The following is a 20,988-nucleotide window of genomic DNA, read 5'->3' on the forward strand; positions in this document are numbered from 1 at the left end:
CCGTTTGATAGTGCAGCACTCCCTCTACACTGACCCTTCGACAGTGCGGCATTCCCTCAGCACTGACCCTTCAACAGTGAGGCATTCCCTCAGCACTGACCTCCGACAGTGCGGCACTCCCTCAGTATTGACCCTCCGACAGTGCGGCGCTCCCTCAGTACTGACCCTCCGACAGTGCGGCGCTCCCTCAGTACTAACCCTCTGACAGTGTGGTGCTCCCTCAGCACTGATCCTCAGACAGTGCGGCGCTCCCTCAGCACTGACTCTCCGACAGTGTAACACAGTGTTGAATTTTTGGCCAGGATCATTGTGCTCAGGTCTAGAATAAGAACAGGCTGACTCAGAGAGAGTATCAGTTCCTAAACCACAAATACCCCGATATCAACATCCAGCTGTGGACAGATCTGAAGTGAAGCAGGGGGTCGTCAATGAAGGGGGATGTGTTTGGTGAAAGGGCTGTAGTGTCTAAAGATACTGATAACGTTGATTCAAATTGTTGCTATAATCTCAGAGATTGGCAGAGTGACAATAGCAAAGAGGGAATCACTTTACTGCCACTCTTATTTTAGCTCTTACCACTCACTGACTGAATGCTATCAATGTTTGTAGCCAGTTCTGAAATGTTCCTGATATTTTGAAATGTCAGAGGATGTGACAGGCCACGTGAGGCGATTTGCCATCGGCTGGACAGGCAGTATAACTCTAGTCCATGGTATAACAGCAGCAAGTGGTCACTGACACAGGAAGCAATAGGCACCATCTGACAGGAGGGAAACTTAAAACACAAACAGCCACATGGCCACTGTCTGACCCTGGAGTGCAGCAATTGGTATCATGTTCCTAACCACAGGGACGGTTTCATTCTGGGCAAGAAGCCCCAAGTATTGTCAAACGCTATGTTCTGAAATCATGGCTGGTAGGAGACTGTGGGGGGCAGGTTTGGAAGTTTGCACTTTGTCAGAATCCTGTTCAAATTGGAGTTCCTCAGCAATCCGCCAGTCCCCTCCATTCTCCCCTCCTGAGCTCTGCCTCTGCTCCTGCCCTTGCAATCCTCTCTTCCTCTCTTCCTTTTCCCAGGCCTCACCAACCTACGCTTTCCTCCACTGTCAGGCTGCCTCAAATGTTTCCATAGTGCAATGTCAGGTCTAACCTGATCAATTCCTGTTCATTCAAAACCCCCCTCTCACAGGTGCTTAGTGGAGGGGGATACACAGGGAAAATTTCCCATTGCTTATCTATTCTGTTCAAGATCAACACCACCACACCCTCCTCCTCCATCTAGCACAACCCTATTCCTGCCCCAGAAACCAATCCCATTGAAATCAACACCACTGTGCAAAGCTTGGTAGCCGCAGAAGTGGTGTAACTGCAGCTGGAAATTCTGCTCACATCAAGTATCCTCACACTCACTCCCACACTGGATAGTCAGCTATAGGTGGCATCATTCCCAAATGGGAGGATCAGCCACAGGGGTCATCATTCCTGGACAGTCAGTGATATCTGTTCAAGTTCTGTCCCAATCACTGGCAGTCCAACAAGTGTCCTTAGTACTGAGTTACAAATAGATTATCAAAGGGAGATCCCTCCTGAATAGTTTGAAATGAAATGTATCAATATTTGAAATAAAACATGAAATGGGTTAATCTCCTAAATCAACACAAAGTGTTAAGATTCTTCGAGGATGTGACAGGTTGATATGGAGAGATTGTTTCCCACTGTGGGTGAGTCCAAAATGAGAGGGAGTAATCTCAGAATAAGGTATCACCCAGTCAGGACTGAGGGAGAGAAGAATGTCTTCTCATCAAGGGGAGTATTTCTGTGGAATTCTTTACTGCAGACGACTTTTGAGAATGGATCAGTGAGTACATTCAAGGCTGAGACAGATTTTTAACCAGTAAGGGATTCATGGTTGTAGGAAAAAGGTAGGAAAGTTGAGTTGAGGATTATCAGATCAGGCATGATTGAATGGCACAGCAGAATTGATGGGCTGAATGGCCCATTTCTACTCCTATGTCTTATGGTCTTAAAAATACGACTGGGTCTCCCTCTGGTGGATCCTTCAGTAACAGTCTATTTTAGAAAAGTGTTGCAGTAAATTTGCCATCATAATTCACTTTATCGTTTCACAGTCAATGAATTCCTCTAAACAGCAGCAACTGTTGCAACGTACAAAGTTAAATTAAAACATGAAATTGTGGAGAAATTAAATCAAAGCAGAAAATGCCGTGAGTTCAGTCAGACAACATCATTGAGAGGAGATTATTTATTCAGCATTCCCATTTTACAAAACACAGGGAGAGACCAGAAGTTCTGCTATTGACTCCTGTTTGTGAGGATGGTGATGAGGCTGCTGCAGGGTGCCAGTCCTAGGCAGATTCTGGTGAAAAGGTGAAGCTAATCATTGGAATGGACAGGATGAGAGAAATAGGCAGATTAAAAAGGGAAACCCACAGTCTTGAAGTGGCTCAGACAATGGAGAGCTGAATGCTCAGTGAAGAGGTGAAACTAAATCAACACTAAGATTGTTTTGAATAGCGACAGATGGCAAGGGCTGAAAGGTCCCAGGCAAGGGGGAAGGGCACCAAGGGTGACAATGAAAACAGAATGACACCGTATGGTGACCTGGTTTTACACTGTGGTCTCAGTCTCATTGCTGCTGTATTGGTTGCACTGTAAAGCACAGACTGCACCAGTCAGAAGAATAAATCCTTGATTGCTGCCACACACAGAACAGGGCATGGGACAGAGGGCTGGAAGAAGAGGAATGGGAAGTGTTCCAATTATGGGAGGTAATCTCCTGGGGAAGGCAGCAAGGAATGGCTGTGGTGAATGTCTCTCGGAAATTAACAATTGTCAGAAACTGCAGGAGAGAAAATTCAGTTTTGTGCAACATTCAAACTTTGTGTTAAATACCATAAACCTTCATCACCTAGATAGATATTAAAGGGGTAGAAAGGGCAATTTACCTTGGCTGCTTTCTGAGCAGCGGATTTTGAGACAAGGAGAGGATGCAGCTAGAAAACCACCTGAACCACAATGACCAGAATTGGCCTCTCAATGCATTTCACTTTATAACTAGAGTGGTTCAATAAAATGGTACCTAAGCATTGTTCTGAAACAGGACCAGATAAACACAGCTTCATCATGCAAGCAATACATGGGAATTGAGTTCTAATCTCCTGAGCAACATCACAGAGAATCTGCTGCTCTATGTAACAAGGTTTCCCACAGACTGAACTTGCTGACCCTATCAACCAAAGCATCAAGTCAATGAGTTACAGTGACTGCAGTGCCAGGTCAATGAGTTACAATAACTTGTGCCAGGCCCCATGTCTGTCATGCCCACACATCAGCACTCACAGTGAAATAACTCCACAAAGGCCTGTATCCTTTATTTACATGTGCACAGTACATGACACTGACTCAGCTAGTTCAGAGCCAGCTCTCAGAGTGAACAGAACCTCTCACACTCCTGTTTCTGTCTGTCAGTCAGGACTCCCTGATTGGACCAGGTTAATAGAATATGAGTTCTCTGTTTTGGGCTCTGAGGTCCACCTGGCTGACTTTTTTCCAATCACTACATTCCTCCCCCTCTAAGTCCTGGGATATAGGGCCGTTGTTTTTCCCGTAGCCTCTCCTGGGGTGTTTTCGCACCAGGTCCAGTTCCTCAGACTCTGCCTCGGATACTGGCGACGTGTAGCACGCCTCTCGCACCTGCAGCGTCTCAGCCAAAACTCATCTTCTTCTTCAGGAAGTAATGGCATCGAGGCTGTGACATCCAACGTATCCACCTCAGGCTCCAAGGTTTCTTCGACCCTAGGCAGAGGGGGATAACCCACGCTTTCTGACAGCCTTGCCAGATATTCTGAGGGGCTGGGTAGATTTTGCTCCTGCAGCTTTCATGTAGTCTCATCTACCCGCATTTTAATGTCCTGGAACCTGACCTCACATCAACCATGCCTCTTATCCATGCAGGGCTATTCCGTAGTTTCAACATCAAACTTTGTCCCCTGAAGCAAATGGCCTCTCTCACTTCGAGGAGTCTTGCATCCAGCATTGGCCTTCCTGATGTCAGTTCACCCTTGCCGCTCAGGTCTGGGAAGACCGGATTTAATCTGGTGCACAGTCTTCTCCCCATTAACAACTCTACTGGAGCTGTCCCTGTAGTTGTGTGAGGGGTGGTCCAATAATCAAACAGGAGCTGGGACAGTTTGGTATCGAGTGAAGCTGCAGGCTGTTTCTCTAAGTCTGCCTTCAAAGTTTGGACTGCTCTATCCACCAGACCATTGGACCATGGATAGTATGGAGCTGTCCTTACAAGCCGAATGCCATTTGACTTTAGGAAATACTGAAATTCCCTGCTGGTAAACGATGGGCCGTTGTCTGTGACTAACATCTCTGGGGGTTCGTGTATTGCGAAAGATGCTTGCAGTTTTTCAATTGTTGTCCCTGTGTTTGCCGAATAAACTCTGTGCGTATCGAACCATTTTGAACAGGCGCCCACAATTACTAAAAAAATTGAGCCCGTGAAAGGACCAGCATAGTCGATGTGTAACCGAGTCCAAAGTTTATCCGGCCATTCCCACAAATGTGCGGGAGCTGCTGGCAGTAATTTTTGTCCTTGTTAGCACTGTAGGCACTGGCCCACCACCATGGCTATGTCTGCATCCAATCCTGGCCACCTGACATAACTTTTCACCAATACAACCATTTTGGATGCCCCTGGTGGAGTTCAGCCAGCACCTGGCAGTAACCTTTACTCGGGACAATCACTCTTACTCCCCATCGTAATACACCATCCTCTACGCTGACCTGGTCTCACTGGGTCCAGAAAAGTCTCACTTCTGGTTGTGATGGCTTTTCTGTTTCCCCCGTCAGCACCAGCTGTTTTAGTTTTGCCAGGATGGGATCTTTCTGTCACCACAGTCAGATACTGTCAGTGCTGACTAGAAGGGTATCCAGAAAGTCTGGAAGCAGAATGACTCTTTCAGTGGCGACACCACTGATGGTGTATCCACCAGTGGGAGACGGCTCAAGGCATCCACATTTGCCACTTGGCTTACTGAAATTGTACGCACTCAGAATAAGAGCCCACTGCGCTACGGGCACCTCAGCCCTGTCTTATTTAAATCGCCATAGCAGGATTTGTGGTCCGTTCCTATTACAAATTTACATTGGTGGTATTGGTGGAACTTTCTCACACCAAAGATGACCGTCAAACCTTCCTTCTCTCTCTGGGGGTATATTCGTTTGGCTTCAGCCAAAGTCTGGGAAGCATACACTATCGGGCGTTCCTGTCTGCTAGACCACCAGTGAGCCAACATTACCCCAATACCGTACGGGGAGGCATCACACGTCAGCACCACTTCTCGCTTAGGATTGTGGTGGGCCAACACCTTGGATGACGAGAGCTGCTTCTTCACTTCCGTAAAGGCTACATCTTGGCTACAAGACCATTTCCAAGGCTGACCCTTTTTCAATAGCAAATGTAAAGGTGCCAGGATGGAGGTTGGGTCATTTATGAATTTTCTGTTATAATTCCCCAAAGCAAGAAAAGACCAAAGCTCTGGTACAATGTGGGAGAGGGGGAACTTTTGATTGTCTTCACTTCATTTTCAAACGGGTATAACCCATTCTTGTCGATCAGATAGGTCACTTGGGACACATATTTTTCCCTTCGAAGGCATATCACCACCTTTGAGAAACGTTTAAGCACAATGTCCAAGTTCTCTAAATGGCATTCCTGGTTATTAGCAGGTCATCCAGATAAACGGTGACCTGGGTAGATCTTGCAAAATGTTCTCCATCATCCACTGGAAAATGGCTCAGGGTGATGATATCTCAAAGACAGTCTTGTATATTAGTACAAACTCTTATCAGTATTAATTGTACATACCTCTGGAAAACCTCATCTAATCACAACTGCAGGAATGCATGCCTCATGTCCAGTTTGTGAAGGACAGTCCCCATGCTAGCTTTGCACATAAATCCTCTATGTGAGGGCTTGGGTATTTATCCAGCTGCAAGAAGCAGTTTACCATTCATTTAAAATCCATACAAAGGTGAACCAACCTGTGGGGCTTCACAATTGGTGTGACCGGTGCTGCCCATTCCACAAACTGTACCGGTTTGATGATTCCTTCGCTTTCCAGCCTTCTGATTTCTGCCTGTACTTTTGCAGGTAATACAAATGGCACTGGGTGGGCCTTGCAGAATTGTGGAATTGCCTCTTGGTCAACATGCAAGGTAGCCTTGGCTCCTTTGATAATCCCTGGACCTTCCTTGAAAAATTTCCAGGTATTTAATTGGGACTTCACTCAGGCAGCCATTTTCTAATTGAAAATGTTGAGGCAATCAAGTTGAATCTTTCTTAACCAATTTCACCCCATCAGGCTCGAGCCCGAACCTTTTAGTATGATCAGTGGTAACTGAACCACCTTAAGAGACCGGAACCGAAGTTGTACCCTTCGTGTGTAAGGGTTCTTTGGTATAGGTTCTTAGCCTGGCTGAGGTCTTACGCCAACCTAACCATTAGAGTCCAGAGTGAATCTTGGTAAAGACTGATTCTGTGATCACTGAAACAGCCGCAACAGTTATCGACCTCCATTAAGAACCGGGTAATCTTTTAACCAGATATTTATTTTGATTCGTCCTGATTTGGATGTTGTTAAGCAATTTAACTTTTCCAAACCAGCTGTAGGTGGACTTTCCAGAGTGTGCACTCTCCTGGATACCGGACTATGAGTTCTCTTCTCAATTCAGGCGTAGTGGGACTCCTTTGCAGTCTTGAGTCTGCATACCAGCAGCAACTACAATGGCCTACTGGCTTGGATTCTCAAGAAAATTCTACCTGTTTGGCCTTTGATTTGGGGTTTTGCTGTGGGTTGATCTAGAGTCCCTGTGTACATGGTAAGTCCTGAGTGAGGCTATGCAATTACCTTCACTCAAGTTGTGTTCCCCAAGCTCAGATGGCCTGGCAAGCGTGTCCACTTCCATCGGCATACCCTGTAACTCATAAGTTGTACTTGCTGCATTTCTAATGACAAAGTCAATTGCACTGGCTGTTTGAAGTCCAGCCGAGGTTCACCTAGTGGGTGCTTTTGCATGGTGACATCATTAATCCTACTCATTGTCATTGAAATAACTCCATGAAGGCCGGTATCCCATCACCAAGTCACCCTTTATTTACACGTGCGTAGTATAGTTAGCACAGAGCAGGCGGCTCCTAGAGTGAACATAACTCCTGATACTCCTGCTTAATTCTGTCAGCCAGGACTCCCTGAATGGGGCTGTTTTCCTGGTTCAGTCAGGGAACTCATATTCTATGAGATCCACCTGGCTGACCTTGTTCCAATCACTACAGCAGCACCTCAATCTAACTGACTTGAATTGAAACTCTCTCAGATCTTCCTCAGTGCTGCTCATTTCTTTCATCTTGCCTTCTCTCTGATCCCATCTTTCAGGAAATCCTACGAGCAGGCGATACCAATCACGATGGTCAGCTCGACCTGGGAGAGTTCATCGAGTATTTGAGGCAACATGAGAAAACACTCAAGCTGATGTTTAGGAGCTTGGACCGGAACAATGATGGTATTTATGACATTAACTCATGGTCAAGAACCTCTGCCTGTCTTGCACTTCCTGAAGACCCCAGAACATATTCTTAGTTAAATTACCTATTTAATCCTGAAAATTGTTATTGAATCTGCTCACCATTTTCTAAAAAATCATTTTAGGGTCACTGTTAAGTGCCGGCCTTTTGTGCCTGTTCTCACAGGGTTAACTACCGCGTTTCCTTTTGATTTGCTGCAGCCTGTGTGGTATTGGTTGACACACAGTGCTGTTACATAGGAAGCATAAAGGTTTTAACTGAATGATGATCATGGCAACAAGCAGGGTGATGTTCCCATGATGACACTGCCCTTCTGGGTTTTCAAGGATGCAAGGTACTGTTGAAGAAGCCTTCATCAGTTGCTGCAGTGCGTCTTGTAGATGATACATATTGTTGTAATTGCGCATCTGTGCTGGTGGAAGGCAAAACTGAATTCACTGTATGATCAGAATTCTAATTTAAATCATGCCTCAATCAGACAGGCCCCAGAACTGAAAGGACAGTCAGTAGTTCCTGAAAACACTGGGCAGCAGAGGGAAAAACACAGCTTCATCTGAGATAAAGTAAGTTCCTCAAGTAGCACAAACTCATCCATAGTTGAAAGGGACACAAAATTGAGAGATAAGGGAAATATTCCTAATCCAATTCAATAAGGTAATACCAAAACTAAGATGGGCCAAATGGCCTCCAAGCCACTTGATTGTACTTGGCTCAGTTTCTTGCTTTTCTATTTTCAAATACAAAGGGTGTCACTATGGAAGCTCGACTTGAGAAGATCAGAGGGACGGAGTAGAGTCCTTGATCAGATAAGCATCTAAAAGATCTCTCAGGGTGTTTAACATTGTTTAGTCTAACTCTGCTCTCCCTCTTTGTTGATTTTTGTCTTTGTGTCTTGGATCAGGTCAGATCGATGCCTATGAGATTCAGCAAACTCTCTCAACCCTTGGTATCTCGATCACACTGAAACAAGCAGAGATGATTTTGCGGAGGTGAGACACCATGCGTGCAAAAAACTTTCCTTCTCCTGCTTTTCCAGGAAAACCGCTCCACAAGTGGTTATACTGCATGTGTGGGAAAGGCAACAGGTATTGCATAACTAGGATCCAAAACCACACCAACAAACGACATTGTTTAATACATAAATATTGGCCAAGATACCTGGGAAAATTCATCTCATCCTTTCAAACTATTTAACACCTTATCTGAAAAACAGCACATTAGATAGTGCAGCACTCCCTAAGTGCTGACCCTCCATCAGTGCAGCATTCCCCCAATAGTGACTCTCTCTCAATGTGATGCTGTGTCAGTACTGACCCTCCAACACCTCGGTGCACCCTCTGTTCCGCACCAGGAGTCTCAGCCTGGATTTAATGTTCATGTCTCTGAAGTGGGACATGAATCTCTGACCCAAGACACAGTTAAACATTTGCCTGTGGACAATGAATGGTGGGGCAGGGGCAACGGGATTCGGAAAGGATGAAGGAAGAGCAGAGAGTGTAGGTAAATAAGCATGTTTGAGCAAGAGAGCTGGGAGTGGGTGAGTCCATGTGTGGGATGGCAAGTGGGAATTGGGAAGGTGGGGGAGGGGGCAGTGAGTGGTTGTAGGAGGGGATGGGGTCCAACATATGACTTCACTTTCACATTAGATCCATAGAGATCCAACAATAGTGACAGGTCAGTGAACTGGACTGCAGTCCATTGATTAGCAACAAGGCCAATTGAAACCTTAAGCATGGACCAGAGGCATTGGTTTGGAGCAGGAACTATCCATGGAACAAGCTTGGGAAGGTCCTGCAGGGTCAGGAACTGGCGTGGTGGGGGGAAGAAGTGTGATCTTGGTTTTCACAATGATCCTCCTCTGTCTCCCTCAGCATGGATAAAGATGGGACAATCACTGTAGACTGGAATGAATTTCGAGACCATTTCATCTTCAATCCATTGACCAATATAGAGCAGATTGTCGAACACTGGAAACATTCAACGGTAAGCCTATCCACAGCTTATACTCAGCCTATAGACAGATTATATTCACTTTATACACATCTTATATTCAGCCGAGAGACAACCTATACACAGTGTGAACAGATTCAAGAACAGCTTCTTCCTGCTGTTATCAGATTTTTGAACAGATCAAATGTTAACACTGATCTCTCTCTCTGCAACTTCTCTGCGTCTTTAACATTGTATTCTGCACTCTGTTCTGCTACCCTGATGCACTTTATATGGTATGATCTGCCTTTAGAGCATTTTTCACTGTATCTCGATACATGTGACAACAATAAATCGAATCAAATCAAAAGTCACACAGTGAATTGACTGCCAGAAATATATATCAGGAAAGGATTGACAAGGGTTGGGTCTTTCCTTTTGCAAACAGAAGGCCAAATGGAGACCTAATCAAGGCCCTTAAAAGTAATGAAAGATTTTGACACAGAAATATAGAAAATATGAGGAGTAGGCCCTTTAGCTCTTCGAGACTGCGCTACCATTCAATTTGATCATGGCTGATCAACCCAATGGCCTGTTCCTGCTTTTCCCCATTTCCTTTGATCCCTTTAGCCCCAAGTGCTAAGTATCCAGAGTAGATACAGAGGGAACATTTTATTGTGTAGGAAAACTGAAGTCAAAGCCATCATTACAGGATAGTGACCAAGAAATCTGATTGGGAATTCAAGACAAACATATTGATTATATTTAAGAGGAAACTCTATCAGTGGATGAGGCAAAGGAAGGGATACAAGGGTAGATTTAGATGAGTTAAGACGAGAGAAGGCTCAAGTGGAGTAGTAACACAAGCACGTACTAGTTGGGCCAAACAACCTGTTTTTCTGTCAATATGTTCTGTGTAATCAAGTTGCCAAATTAATTCACATGATCCGTATCCATCTTACCATTACATGTTGACATGTTAATCCAGCAACTTCCTGGATCCCACAGATTCCATTCTGAGATTACTGGCTCTACGCTGAGTGTATACTAGCTCTATGCTGGGAGCGTAAATTCCCCTCAGAGCACTGGCTCCAGTCTTAGAACACTGGTTTTACTCAAATTGATTGGTTGATTTTTTTGGATTGATTGATTTTATTGTCGTGTGTACCAAAATACAGTGAAAAGCTTTGTTTATGAGCAGTACAGGCAGATCACAGCAAGCAAAGGGTGTACAGATCAAGAAGACTTTGAGGCATACAGGTTACATTGCAGGTTATATTATTTGAGGCTAGAGTCTATTCAACCAGGGTCACGCAGTCTGGAGAGGATAATGGTGTTGAAGGCGGAGCTGTAGTCAACGAGCAGAGTCTTAGGTAGGTGTCTTTGTTGTCCAGATGTTCCAGGGATAAGTGCAGAGCTAGGGATTTGGCATCCTCTGTGGACCTATTATGTCAGTAGGCAAACTGCAGGGGTTTGAGGCAGGCTGGGAGACTGGAGTTGTTGTGGGTCATGACCAGCCTCTCAAAGCACTTCATGATGATTGAAGTCAGAGCCACTGGGCGGTAGTCAGTAAGGCACACTGTGTATGTTTTCTTGCATACTCAGAGCACTGGCTCTGCACTGGGAGCACTGATGGTCACCTTTCTTATACATAGCAGAAAATGAAATGGGCAAGATCACTTCATCTGTCATAACAAACAAGCCCTTTATTGGTTAATCAGAGTCTGGTGTGTGGGGGATATCTCAGCATTAGCCATCCTGTATTTTGATTGGTGTGAGAGCATAAAGGGGGTAGGGTAAATGTGATCAAAAATTAAGCATCTTGTCAGGCTTGGTTGACATGGGCGCCTTAACATCTTCGGTTCTGGGTATCATGTTGGCACTGCGCTGGCGCAGTAATCAATGGATAATCGGGGGAGATGATGGAAGCTGTTAGAATTTCAGGAACCCCTTTAAGATCCAGTTTATAAATAAGTTGGGAGGCGCTGGGTAGTGAACTGGGCATGTTTAAGAAAAGCAGAGAACTGCAGACCTTCCCAAGTCTCTCCATCGTTGGTGTTTTCCTCACAATATCTGGCTCTGTTGTGAAGTCGTTGTTAGTGATGGGTTGCTGTGATTGTCAATAGCTCCATGCTGTGATGAGCAGGGAAGTGGAAGGTGAACTTTTTGGTCCCTCTTTGTCCAGTAATCACTCAGGCTTACCTGCAGGTACAGCTTCTCAATCTAGCAGTGATCAAACCACCCTTCCTCAGTGATCTCAGGCCTGTTTACTATGCAATGATCCCTTCACTGAGAAGTCACCAGTTTATGTTTCTGATGAGCTGATCATGTTAGTCAGCAAAATTCACACTGTTCCCCGAATCGAAGGAGGTCATTCAGCCCTTAAAGTCTGTCCCGCATTTCAGTTACATCACAGTTGATTTGGATCTTGCCTCCAGCTCATTATTTTGCTTCGATACCTCTTCATATTCTTTACCAAACAAAACTGTATTGATCTCCGTACAAACAACTGCTGCTGACAGCTCCAGACTTCAACCCTGCGCTGGGTTCATTTCCTTGGGTATGACTAGAAGCTTTCCAGGGTAGTTTCAGCAAAAAGAAAATCTTTCCCCTTTGAAAAAGCTGTTCTGATGTTAAACACTGCTCATTTTGACTTGCAGTTCATGGACATTGGGGAGTCTCTGACCATTGTGGATGAGTTCTCTGAGACCGAGAGGAAGACTGGGTCATGGTGGAGGCAGCTCCTGGCAGGAGCTATGGCAGGCGCAGTGTCACGCACCTGCACTGCACCCCTGGATCGACTTAAAATCTACATGCAGGTAAAATCCACACAGTTACTGACATTAACAACTAAATGGGCATGTGCTGAGGCTGGTGAACCAGAACTAGTAAGAGTGATCATGATCTAGCTTCTTACCTTTGTCCTCCCTCTGGAAAAACGTCCCTTCCGAGCATGCAGGACAGAATTGGTAACTCACCATCAGTGTCTATTGCATTAGGAGCGAATCCATCTAGAGTGAAGAAACTAAATTCAGTGATGAGGACTGTGTGCTCTTCTCCCCTCCAGGTCTTTGCAGCCAAGCAGAAGTTAAACATGGCCGGTGTGTGGATGATGATGGTGAGAGAAGGAGGTTTCTTATCTCTGTGGCGAGGAAATGGAGTTAATGTCCTGAAAATCACTCCAGAGACAGGCATCAAGTTCATGGCTTATGAACAGGTACTGGGGAAGGAAGAAGGCCATGCCAGTGTTTTCACTTCAAGGGCAACATTCCTGACTTTGTTTGTGCATTAAATGCAATCCAAATGTTATCAGGCTGTACCAGGCTCATTTTTGTGTCCAAGGCAGACTTTAAAATGCAAACTATTTCTCACTGAGCAACAATCTCACCTCAGAGTCCAAAGGTTGGGGGTTTGAGCCCTTCTCTGTAGATTTGAGCATAAAGAGTCTAAGCTGCAACTGTCCAGAACAGTGCAATGGTTGTACTGCTTAGGACTGTCTGCTTAGCCCATCCAAGCTGTGCTCCACATGGGCCTCCTCCAATTCTATAAATTCCTTCAAGTGTTTACTGAGCTTATTTTCAAATAAATCTTTGCTCTTTGTCTCAATCACTCCCTGGGTAAATACCTTTGTGCTTTCATGGTCACTTTCATGGGTCACACAGCTTTTCATTTCCAGATTGTTCATACAAAATTTACACTCTGAGTCAGGCTATAGTTCCCTGGATTGATAACCACTACATTCGACCCTTCCATAGAGCAGCAACCACATGTGCTCCTCTGAGCTCACTCTCTTGAGACTGAAATACAACACAGGGAACTGTTGTCACGTCCTGAGAGAGCTCACACATTGTCAAAGTCTCTAATTCCTGCACGTTGATAAAGGTTTACTCCAAAGTAGGTTGACCAGGCATTCAGAAGTAACGGGGACTAAGCAAAGGCCAGATCACGAGCAGTCAGCTGTGGGACTTGACCCTCCCTCTTGCTCATCTAACGTTCCCCAACAGACCCTGGCTGATCCACTGAACTTTGCAGGACCTCTCCTCTGCATTCCCTGTTTGGCCTCTCATCTCTCCTGCTCTGATTGGGAATTTTGCCATGTCAAAATGATGTTACTCATGAATAGGGACCGCAAACGGGGAGCTTTCCCTGTGTTTCCCTGCAGTTAAGCTATGATAAGTCCCCTCCCGGTGTGCTGACTGACAACATTTCAAGCAAAGATAAACACAGGAAAGTAATTTTCCCTCCTTTGTTGGAGCTGCTGACTCTCATTGGGCTAATTTCACAGCTGCCAACAACCCATGAGGTTCAAGATTCAGCTGTGGGTTGTGTGACCATGAAGGGAGAATATTGACTGAGTTGCCTGAACCTTGCATCACTTAGCATGCCCCACCATCCAGAAAGGGTGTCATCTGAAGCTGAAATATCAGCTGGAAAATCCTCTCTGCTCTACTTCTGTGGAAACTGATTTAACGTTCCTGTTGCTGCCAGATTCTGAACAGCTAACACGATGCAGGCCAGAGAGGTTAACCCAGAATCTTTACAATACTTTCCAAATCACATAGACAGGGTCACAGAGAACTACTCCATTAGAGAGTCAGTGCTGAGGGAGCACTACAATATCCAAGGTACCAATCTTCTGAGGTGAGGTTAAATCGAGGCTCTATCTGCACTTTCAGGTGAAGTTCATTCAGCCCATCATGCTACTGTTGGCTTTTTGAAAGCTCTGTCCAATTATGTCCCTCTCCTGCAGCCCTAGGTTTCTCAATGATCGGGTTTGTAATTGAAAATGTATTGTGATGATATCTTGCGGCTAAAACTTTCTTTTTTAAATTCCTGAACAGTATAAAAAGTTATTTCTGACCTCACACTCCACACTCGAGGTACACGAACGCTTTGTGGCAGGTTCATTTGCTGGTGTCACTAGCCAGACCCTGATCTATCCGATGGAGGTAAGTAGTTTGTGTATCACCTACAGTTAGCAAGAGGGTTTGGAGTTATCAGGAGCATTCTGAATCCCCAGGGGTTTAAAGGCTGTTTTAGAGTCATACAGCACAGAAACAGACCCTTCAGTCCAACTGGTCCATGCCAGCCATGTTCCCAAACTAAACTAGTCCCACCTGCATGCGAATGGCCCATATGCCTCCAAACCTTTTCCATTCATGAACTTATCCAAATGTACTTGCATGCACCACTTCCTCCACCAGTTCATTCCACACACAAACCACTCGCTGTGGAAAAAAGATGCCCCTCTAGTCTTTTTTAAAATCTCTTTCTCCTCACACCTTAAAAATATGCCCTTTAGGTTTGAACTCCCCCAACCTTGGGAAAAGACCCTTGTCATTCACCTTATTCATGCCCCCATGATTTTATAAACATCAATAAGTTCACCCTTCAACTTCCGACGCTCCAGTGAAAAATGTCCCAGTCTTTCCAATTTATATCTCAAACCCTCGATTCCCAGCACATCTTTTGTCGATGATTATAAAGTTTTGAAAGGAATTAATGGGGCAGATGGAAAGATTTTTCTTTCCAATGATGGGGAGAATTTATTACACATCACTTGAAAATGAGATAACACAGTGTGGAGCTGGAGGAACACAGCGGGTCAGGCACTATCAGAGGAGCAGGAAAGCTGACGTTTCGGGTTGGGACCCTTCTTCAGAAATTGGGTCCCGACCTGAAACGTCAGCTTTCCTGCTCCTATGATAGTGCCTGACCCGCTGTGTTCCTCCAGCTCCACACTGTTATCTCTGACTCCAGCATTGGCAGTTCTTACTATCTCACTGAAAATGAGAGCCAGGTTATTCTGGATAGAAGCTAAGAAACACTTTTCATACAAAAGAAAGTGTGGAAATGTCCCTGACAGTCGTAAATGGACCTGATTTAATCAATTATTTAAAATATGTGTCGGACAGATTTTACTGAGACGAGACAATTGGGTGAAATCAGGTACAGGTTGGACAGGATCTAAATGAACAGCCTCTTCGTGTTTGTATGGTTACTTACTGATCAGTAACTGTAGCCTCCTGTGACTCCATCACACACCCAGCAATAAGACAGTAACATTCCCATTAACCAGTACCTCACACATAGCACCAATCAGCATGTGTGACCTCACCCTGATCCAAACGCACACTTCACTAACTGTAAATAGTTCCTGACATGACAGGTACCCAAGATTTATTGAGTAACCTTGTGAGGTGCTGGGAAAGACACTGGACAAAGTGCTGCTTAGAATTAGGTCATTGTATTCAATTCCCGTTGTGGGGAGATATTTTGATCACTTCATGGGAGGAATGCTCATGAGTGAACCCAAGAAAACAGCAGCTAATGCACTCATTTCCTTGCTAATAGAAACCTGCTCACCAACTGCTATATTCATTTGCCAGCATGATCCAGGCCCAATCTGAACTGGACAAAGGTAAAAGTTACTGTCACCTGACAGACAGGCTCCATTCTAACAACAGGTCTAACTTCAACCAAGAGGAACAGAAGGCTGCTCAGCCCTTTGATCCTATTCCATCATCATCATTCGATCAGATCATATCTCACTTGGATCTTAACAATCAATAGCTTCCCAAACACGGACAATTTTTCCAACAGTGGGTTGACTTCACTGAAATTCTCTGAAAGCTCAAACGGACATTCATTTAAAGTACATTGCATTAAAAAAAATTACATATATGTAAAAAAGTTACACAACCACAAAAGTTTAACTTTTAATTAAATGTGTATTAAAGCCAGAATTACATTTCTTCTGAACACTAAAAGAAAACCCAACTAAAGGATTCAGGATGAAGAGACAAGGCCAAAAATCAAATTATTCCTCAATTGTCCTCAATACCTGTCATGAGTTTCCAGGTAACATAGAGTGAAGGGTGCTGGAACATAATGGTCCAGGATACCCAGCCATTAACCTGCACACAGCAGGCCAAGCAGCATCAGAGGAGCAGGAAAGCTGACGTTTCGGGTTGGGACCCTTCTTCAGAAATTGGGTCCCGACTTGAAACGTCAGCTTTCCTGCTCCTATGATGCTTTATCCATCTTCTATCCGCCTCCTCCTCTCTCTCTGTTTATTTCTGAATCCCCTTCCCCTCCCCCATTTCTGAAGAAGGGTCTAGGCCCAAAACGTCAGCTTTCCTGCTTCTCTGATGCTGCTTGGCCTGCTGTGTTCATCCAGTTCTACACCTTGTTATCTCAGATTCCCCAGCATCGGCAGTTCCTACCATCTCTATTAACCCGCACACATATTTTAAAATCAAACATCATGCTTATGTTTAAATTTCTGTAATGGGAACCTGTAACACATCACACAGTAGTTACAGTGGCAGGAGGTTGTAATTAAAGATGTACGGATGCTAACCTGATGTTGCAATAGGGTCCCACGTTCTCTCAGGTCGTTTTCTTGACATTCTTTCATGGGAGGTGGGTGTCACTAGCAAAACCAGTAATTGTTGCCCATCCCGAATTTCCCTTAAAGTGAATGGCTTGCTTAGGGCCATTTCAGAAGGCAGTTAAGAGTTAACCACACATCGGCCAGACAGGTAAGGACAAAATATTTCTTTCCCTAAAAGGACATTAAATGAAGAAGAGGTGTTTATACATCAGTCGATGATAGTTCTTACAGTTGCCATGACTGTGATCATCTTAACATTCCAGATTTATGAATTGAATTTAAATTCTAGCAAGGGCTATGGTGCGATTTGCACCCCTGTCCCCAATGCATCAGACTGGGTCACTGGATTACTGGTCCAGTTACCACAGCACCACCATCTCCTACCTCGAGGCATAAATGAGCCCATGGCAGTATTTCAGGGAAAAGCAAGGGATTCTCCCCATTATCCTGGCCAGTATTTATCACAGAGTCACAGCATGGAAACAGACCATTTGTCCAACCACTCTATGCTGACCATAATTATCATTCAACTGACATCAAAACATTATTTGGTTACTTAACACATTACCAAGTATGGGAGCTTGGTGTGCTATGGCCTACTTCTGCATCACAACTGTAACTACACTTCAGAAAGTATTTCATTGGTTGAAAAACACTTTGGAATGTCTTGAGGTTGTGAAAAGTGCTACAGAAATGCAAGTTCTTTCTCTACTTCATTTCCCTTATTCCTTCTAAGTTTCTCTCTAACCCTGAAGACTCTGTTATCATGTCACAACAAGGAATCTCCAGTTCTCACCTCAAATCTTTGCTCATTTAGGTGCTGAAGACCAGAATGGGTCTTGGGAAGAGTGGCCAATATATGGGAATCTTTCACTGTGCCCAGAAGATGCTCAGGACGGAAGGCCCACGTGCATTTTTCAAAGGATATGTCCCGAATGTTATCGGAATCATTCCTTATGCTGGGATTGACCTTGCTGTCTATGAGGTAACTCTCAAAAACCAAACAATCGTGTGACTTTTGTGAAAGTTTCTTGAATATTCCTTGGCCCAGAGACTGATAGTTTCTTCTGATTAGGGTGTGTGTTAGCTGCATTGTGAGCTTGCCCACACTGCCTGGGTTTTGACTGAGGTTTGCTGACAGTCACTGATAACATTTATATTATTTCAGCAGAGGCTCTAATCCTTTCATAAGGACGTGAGTATCTGTGGAGAATGAAGCAAGTCGTGAGAACTCGTGGACAGTTTACTCACTAAGATATCCAGGCAACTGGTTAAAGAGCTGCTTTTCTGCCTTGATTATAGAAGGCCATTCGGTCCAATGAGGCTGTGCCAACTTTTCAAGACAGTTATCCACTTCCCCATCTCTTTTCTCCAGAGTTCTGAATTTTCTCCTTTTCAGGTATTTGTCCAATTCCCTTCTGAAAGTTACTCCTGAATCTGCTTCCACCACTCATTCAAGCAGCTGCAAATGTACAGTCTGGTTTTCAAAAAGCCACATCTGCTTGCGATGAAACGTGGGGCAGCATGTCCCGATGTGACAGAGCAATTGGCAGCTGCTGCTTTCCTCAACCTATCTATATCCCAGTCTCATTCCAAGGGCCATTCCCAGTTCTGTGTTCTACTCCCCACTCATGAGGCTCTCTTTTCTTCAATGATAGACTGTGAAAAACCAATATTTACAAGCATATGGCCGTTCTAGTACTGATCCTGGAGTCTTTGTGTTGCTTGGCTGTGGCACCATCTCCAGTACTTGTGGTCAACTAGCAAGCTACCCACTAGCACTCGTACGGACAAGGATGCAAGCACAAGGTGAGAGTTGAGGTTTCCCACAGTATTACTCTGGGGGAGGGGATGTGGGACATTCTGAAATGGGAGCTGGGGTTTATAATCCTCCTGCCAATGCGCTGACATCAGTGATACTTTTGTCAGAAGCTGCCTGATTAAATTCAAGAGGTCAGGGTGTAAGGAGTGAGGGTCAGGGAGTAGGGCCAAGGACTAGGGGCAGGGGTTGCGGGGTTGGGAGAGGGGGCTGGTAGTGGAGGCAGGGCAGTGGCAGAGATAACAGGCCAAGATAACAGGCAGTAGGGGGGTAGGGAGAGGGGCCTGAGTTGAGAACAGACCGTGGTGGACAGACTGTATGACAGTCAGCATGAGCAGGGCAATTAAAAACCCCAACTGCTCTCAATTTTCATCCTACAGCTGTCATCAAAAACGAGCCCCAGCTCAGCATGATCCAGCAGTTTACCCGGATAGTGCAAGGAGAAGGCTGGTCTGGCCTGTACCGAGGAATTACCCCCAACTTCATGAAGGTGATCCCTGCTGTGAGCATCAGCTACGTTGTCTATGAATATATGAAATTCTTCCTGGGTGTTACCTCAAAGTAATGGGGTGCCAAGACCTGCAATCGATGAACAATTCTTTGGTGTTTTGTTCCTGTGTTCTCTCCAAGCAAAAAGAACTCCAGAAAATTACAGCATGCCAGCAAAACTGAAAAAGTCTTCTCTGAATGCAACGGTTACCTCCAATCTTAAATCCTTCTTTTTTGTCCGACTGTGCCATTTGCCAGTCACCGAAATCTCACTGTATTGCTCTCGGGGCAGCTTCCCTGTGCATTGCTGCCTTCAATCAGGTAAGGGAGATGGTCTTCAGCCTGCTTGAAGATCACATTTTAGGACTTGGATTTGATTCCTAATTTTATCCTCACTTGAGGTGCACTTTTCAACAGGAAACACTGGGTCAGTGAAGAGCAATCCCCACTGAGATTGATGGGTCAAGTGTAGACCAGCAATGGCGTTCGGAGTCTCCTTGTCCAAGTGCTGCTTTCAGGACGTCTTTAAATGGTGAATGATTTCTCATGCTACGTGTTGCCAATACAGCTGGTAACCTGGTAATGCATGAGAATTTTACTGCGGAAAATGATGTCAGAACACTCTATGTACAAAGTTATAGTTTTACTAATTTAATAAACTTACTCTTAACTCCTAACTGCTCTTTATTAAGTATGATCTGTGAACTGGAGAAACAGAATCTCTGGCTGCTATCTAATGACCTTTAACTTTCTCATTATTCTATCCTCGCAGCAAGTTTGCAAGATGACTCGTCATAGTATCATTTTATATTTATATAGTACCTTTGATATAGTAACACATCTCAAGGCGATTCATGGCTAATATCAAACATAATTTGAAACTGAGCTACTTAAAAAGATATTGGCGCTTACAGGAGTATCTTGGCAGAACAGAAAGTGGGGAGAGTAAGAGATTTAGCGAACGAACTCCAGAGCCAAAGGATCTGAGGGATTGTCTATCAGTGGTGCAGTGATGCAAATGACAGATATCATACTCCCAATTAATAAAGCGTAATAAAGGACAGCCATTTAACATTAAAGGGCAGGAGGGTAAGGCTTTGTTCAGTCAGGGGGCAGTAGTCATGACCCCACTTTTCAAGCACACATTGTAAATCAGCAGGAACAGAGGTCAACCTCACTGAGTTAGTCATATGCCTGTCTCAAAATCTAGAGATATGAGCCCATCCAGAAGACTGAGACTCCAATACAAAATGCAGCACTGTGGTGTTCCAACTCTAACAAGAAGAGTGAACAAGTCCCATTACTCCACAAGACATACCAAAAGTCTAAGTGTATCAGAGATAGTAGGAACTGCAGATGCTGGAAAATCTGAGATAACAAGGTTAGGGAGGCGGGGTCCGCTTGACCTGTCTGTCCTCCCTGGACTGACCTATCTCCTTCCTACCTCCCCACCTACACTCACCTTTACTGGCTCCATCCCCGCCTCTTTGACCTGTCTGTTTCCTCTCCACCCATCTTCTCTATCCATCTTCTATCCGCCTCCCCCTCTCTCCTTATTTATTCCATATCCCCCTTCTGATGAAGGGTCTAGGCCCGAAACGTCAGCCTTCCTGCTCCTATGATGCTGCTTGGCCTGCTGTGTTCATCCAGCTCTACACCTTGTTATCCCAAAAGTCTAAGTGTCTTATTCAGTTGCCAAAAATTATCAATTTCTGCTCTTACTCCGTTGCCCTGCAATTTTCT

At 44.8% G+C, this 20,988-nt stretch overlaps 1 protein-coding gene across 2 annotated transcripts in view; it reads left to right on the top strand.

Annotated features, from left to right (window-relative positions):
- The window catches only part of LOC109920776 (calcium-binding mitochondrial carrier protein SCaMC-1-like), a 21,943-nt gene extending 2,021 nt beyond the window's left edge, over window positions 1-19,922 (top strand). Inside the window, exons 2-11 of one of the 2 annotated variants that reach the window (XR_007265751.1) lie at window positions 7,464-7,590; window positions 8,514-8,601; window positions 9,484-9,595; window positions 12,202-12,360; window positions 12,609-12,758; window positions 14,383-14,490; window positions 17,755-17,922; window positions 18,596-18,746; window positions 19,137-19,566; window positions 19,663-19,922. Coding sequence is in view for 1 of the 2 variants with exons in the window: in XM_048618066.1 (XP_048474023.1) it covers window positions 7,464-7,590; window positions 8,514-8,601; window positions 9,484-9,595; window positions 12,202-12,360; window positions 12,609-12,758; window positions 14,383-14,490; window positions 17,755-17,922; window positions 18,596-18,746; window positions 19,137-19,321 (1,248 nt within the window). In the remaining variant the exon portion in view is untranslated. Of the gene's footprint in view, window positions 1-7,463; window positions 7,591-8,513; window positions 8,602-9,483; window positions 9,596-12,201; window positions 12,361-12,608; window positions 12,759-14,382; window positions 14,491-17,754; window positions 17,923-18,595; window positions 18,747-19,136 lie in introns of both variants that reach the window. The other variant, XM_048618066.1, reaches the window with a different exon arrangement.
- The last annotated feature ends 1,066 nt before the right edge of the window (window positions 19,923-20,988 follow it).

The sequence above is a fragment of the Rhincodon typus genome, chromosome 38, assembly GCF_021869965.1.
Source record: "Rhincodon typus isolate 14 chromosome 38, sRhiTyp1.1, whole genome shotgun sequence".
Classification (NCBI taxonomy): Eukaryota; Metazoa; Chordata; class Chondrichthyes; order Orectolobiformes; family Rhincodontidae; genus Rhincodon; species Rhincodon typus.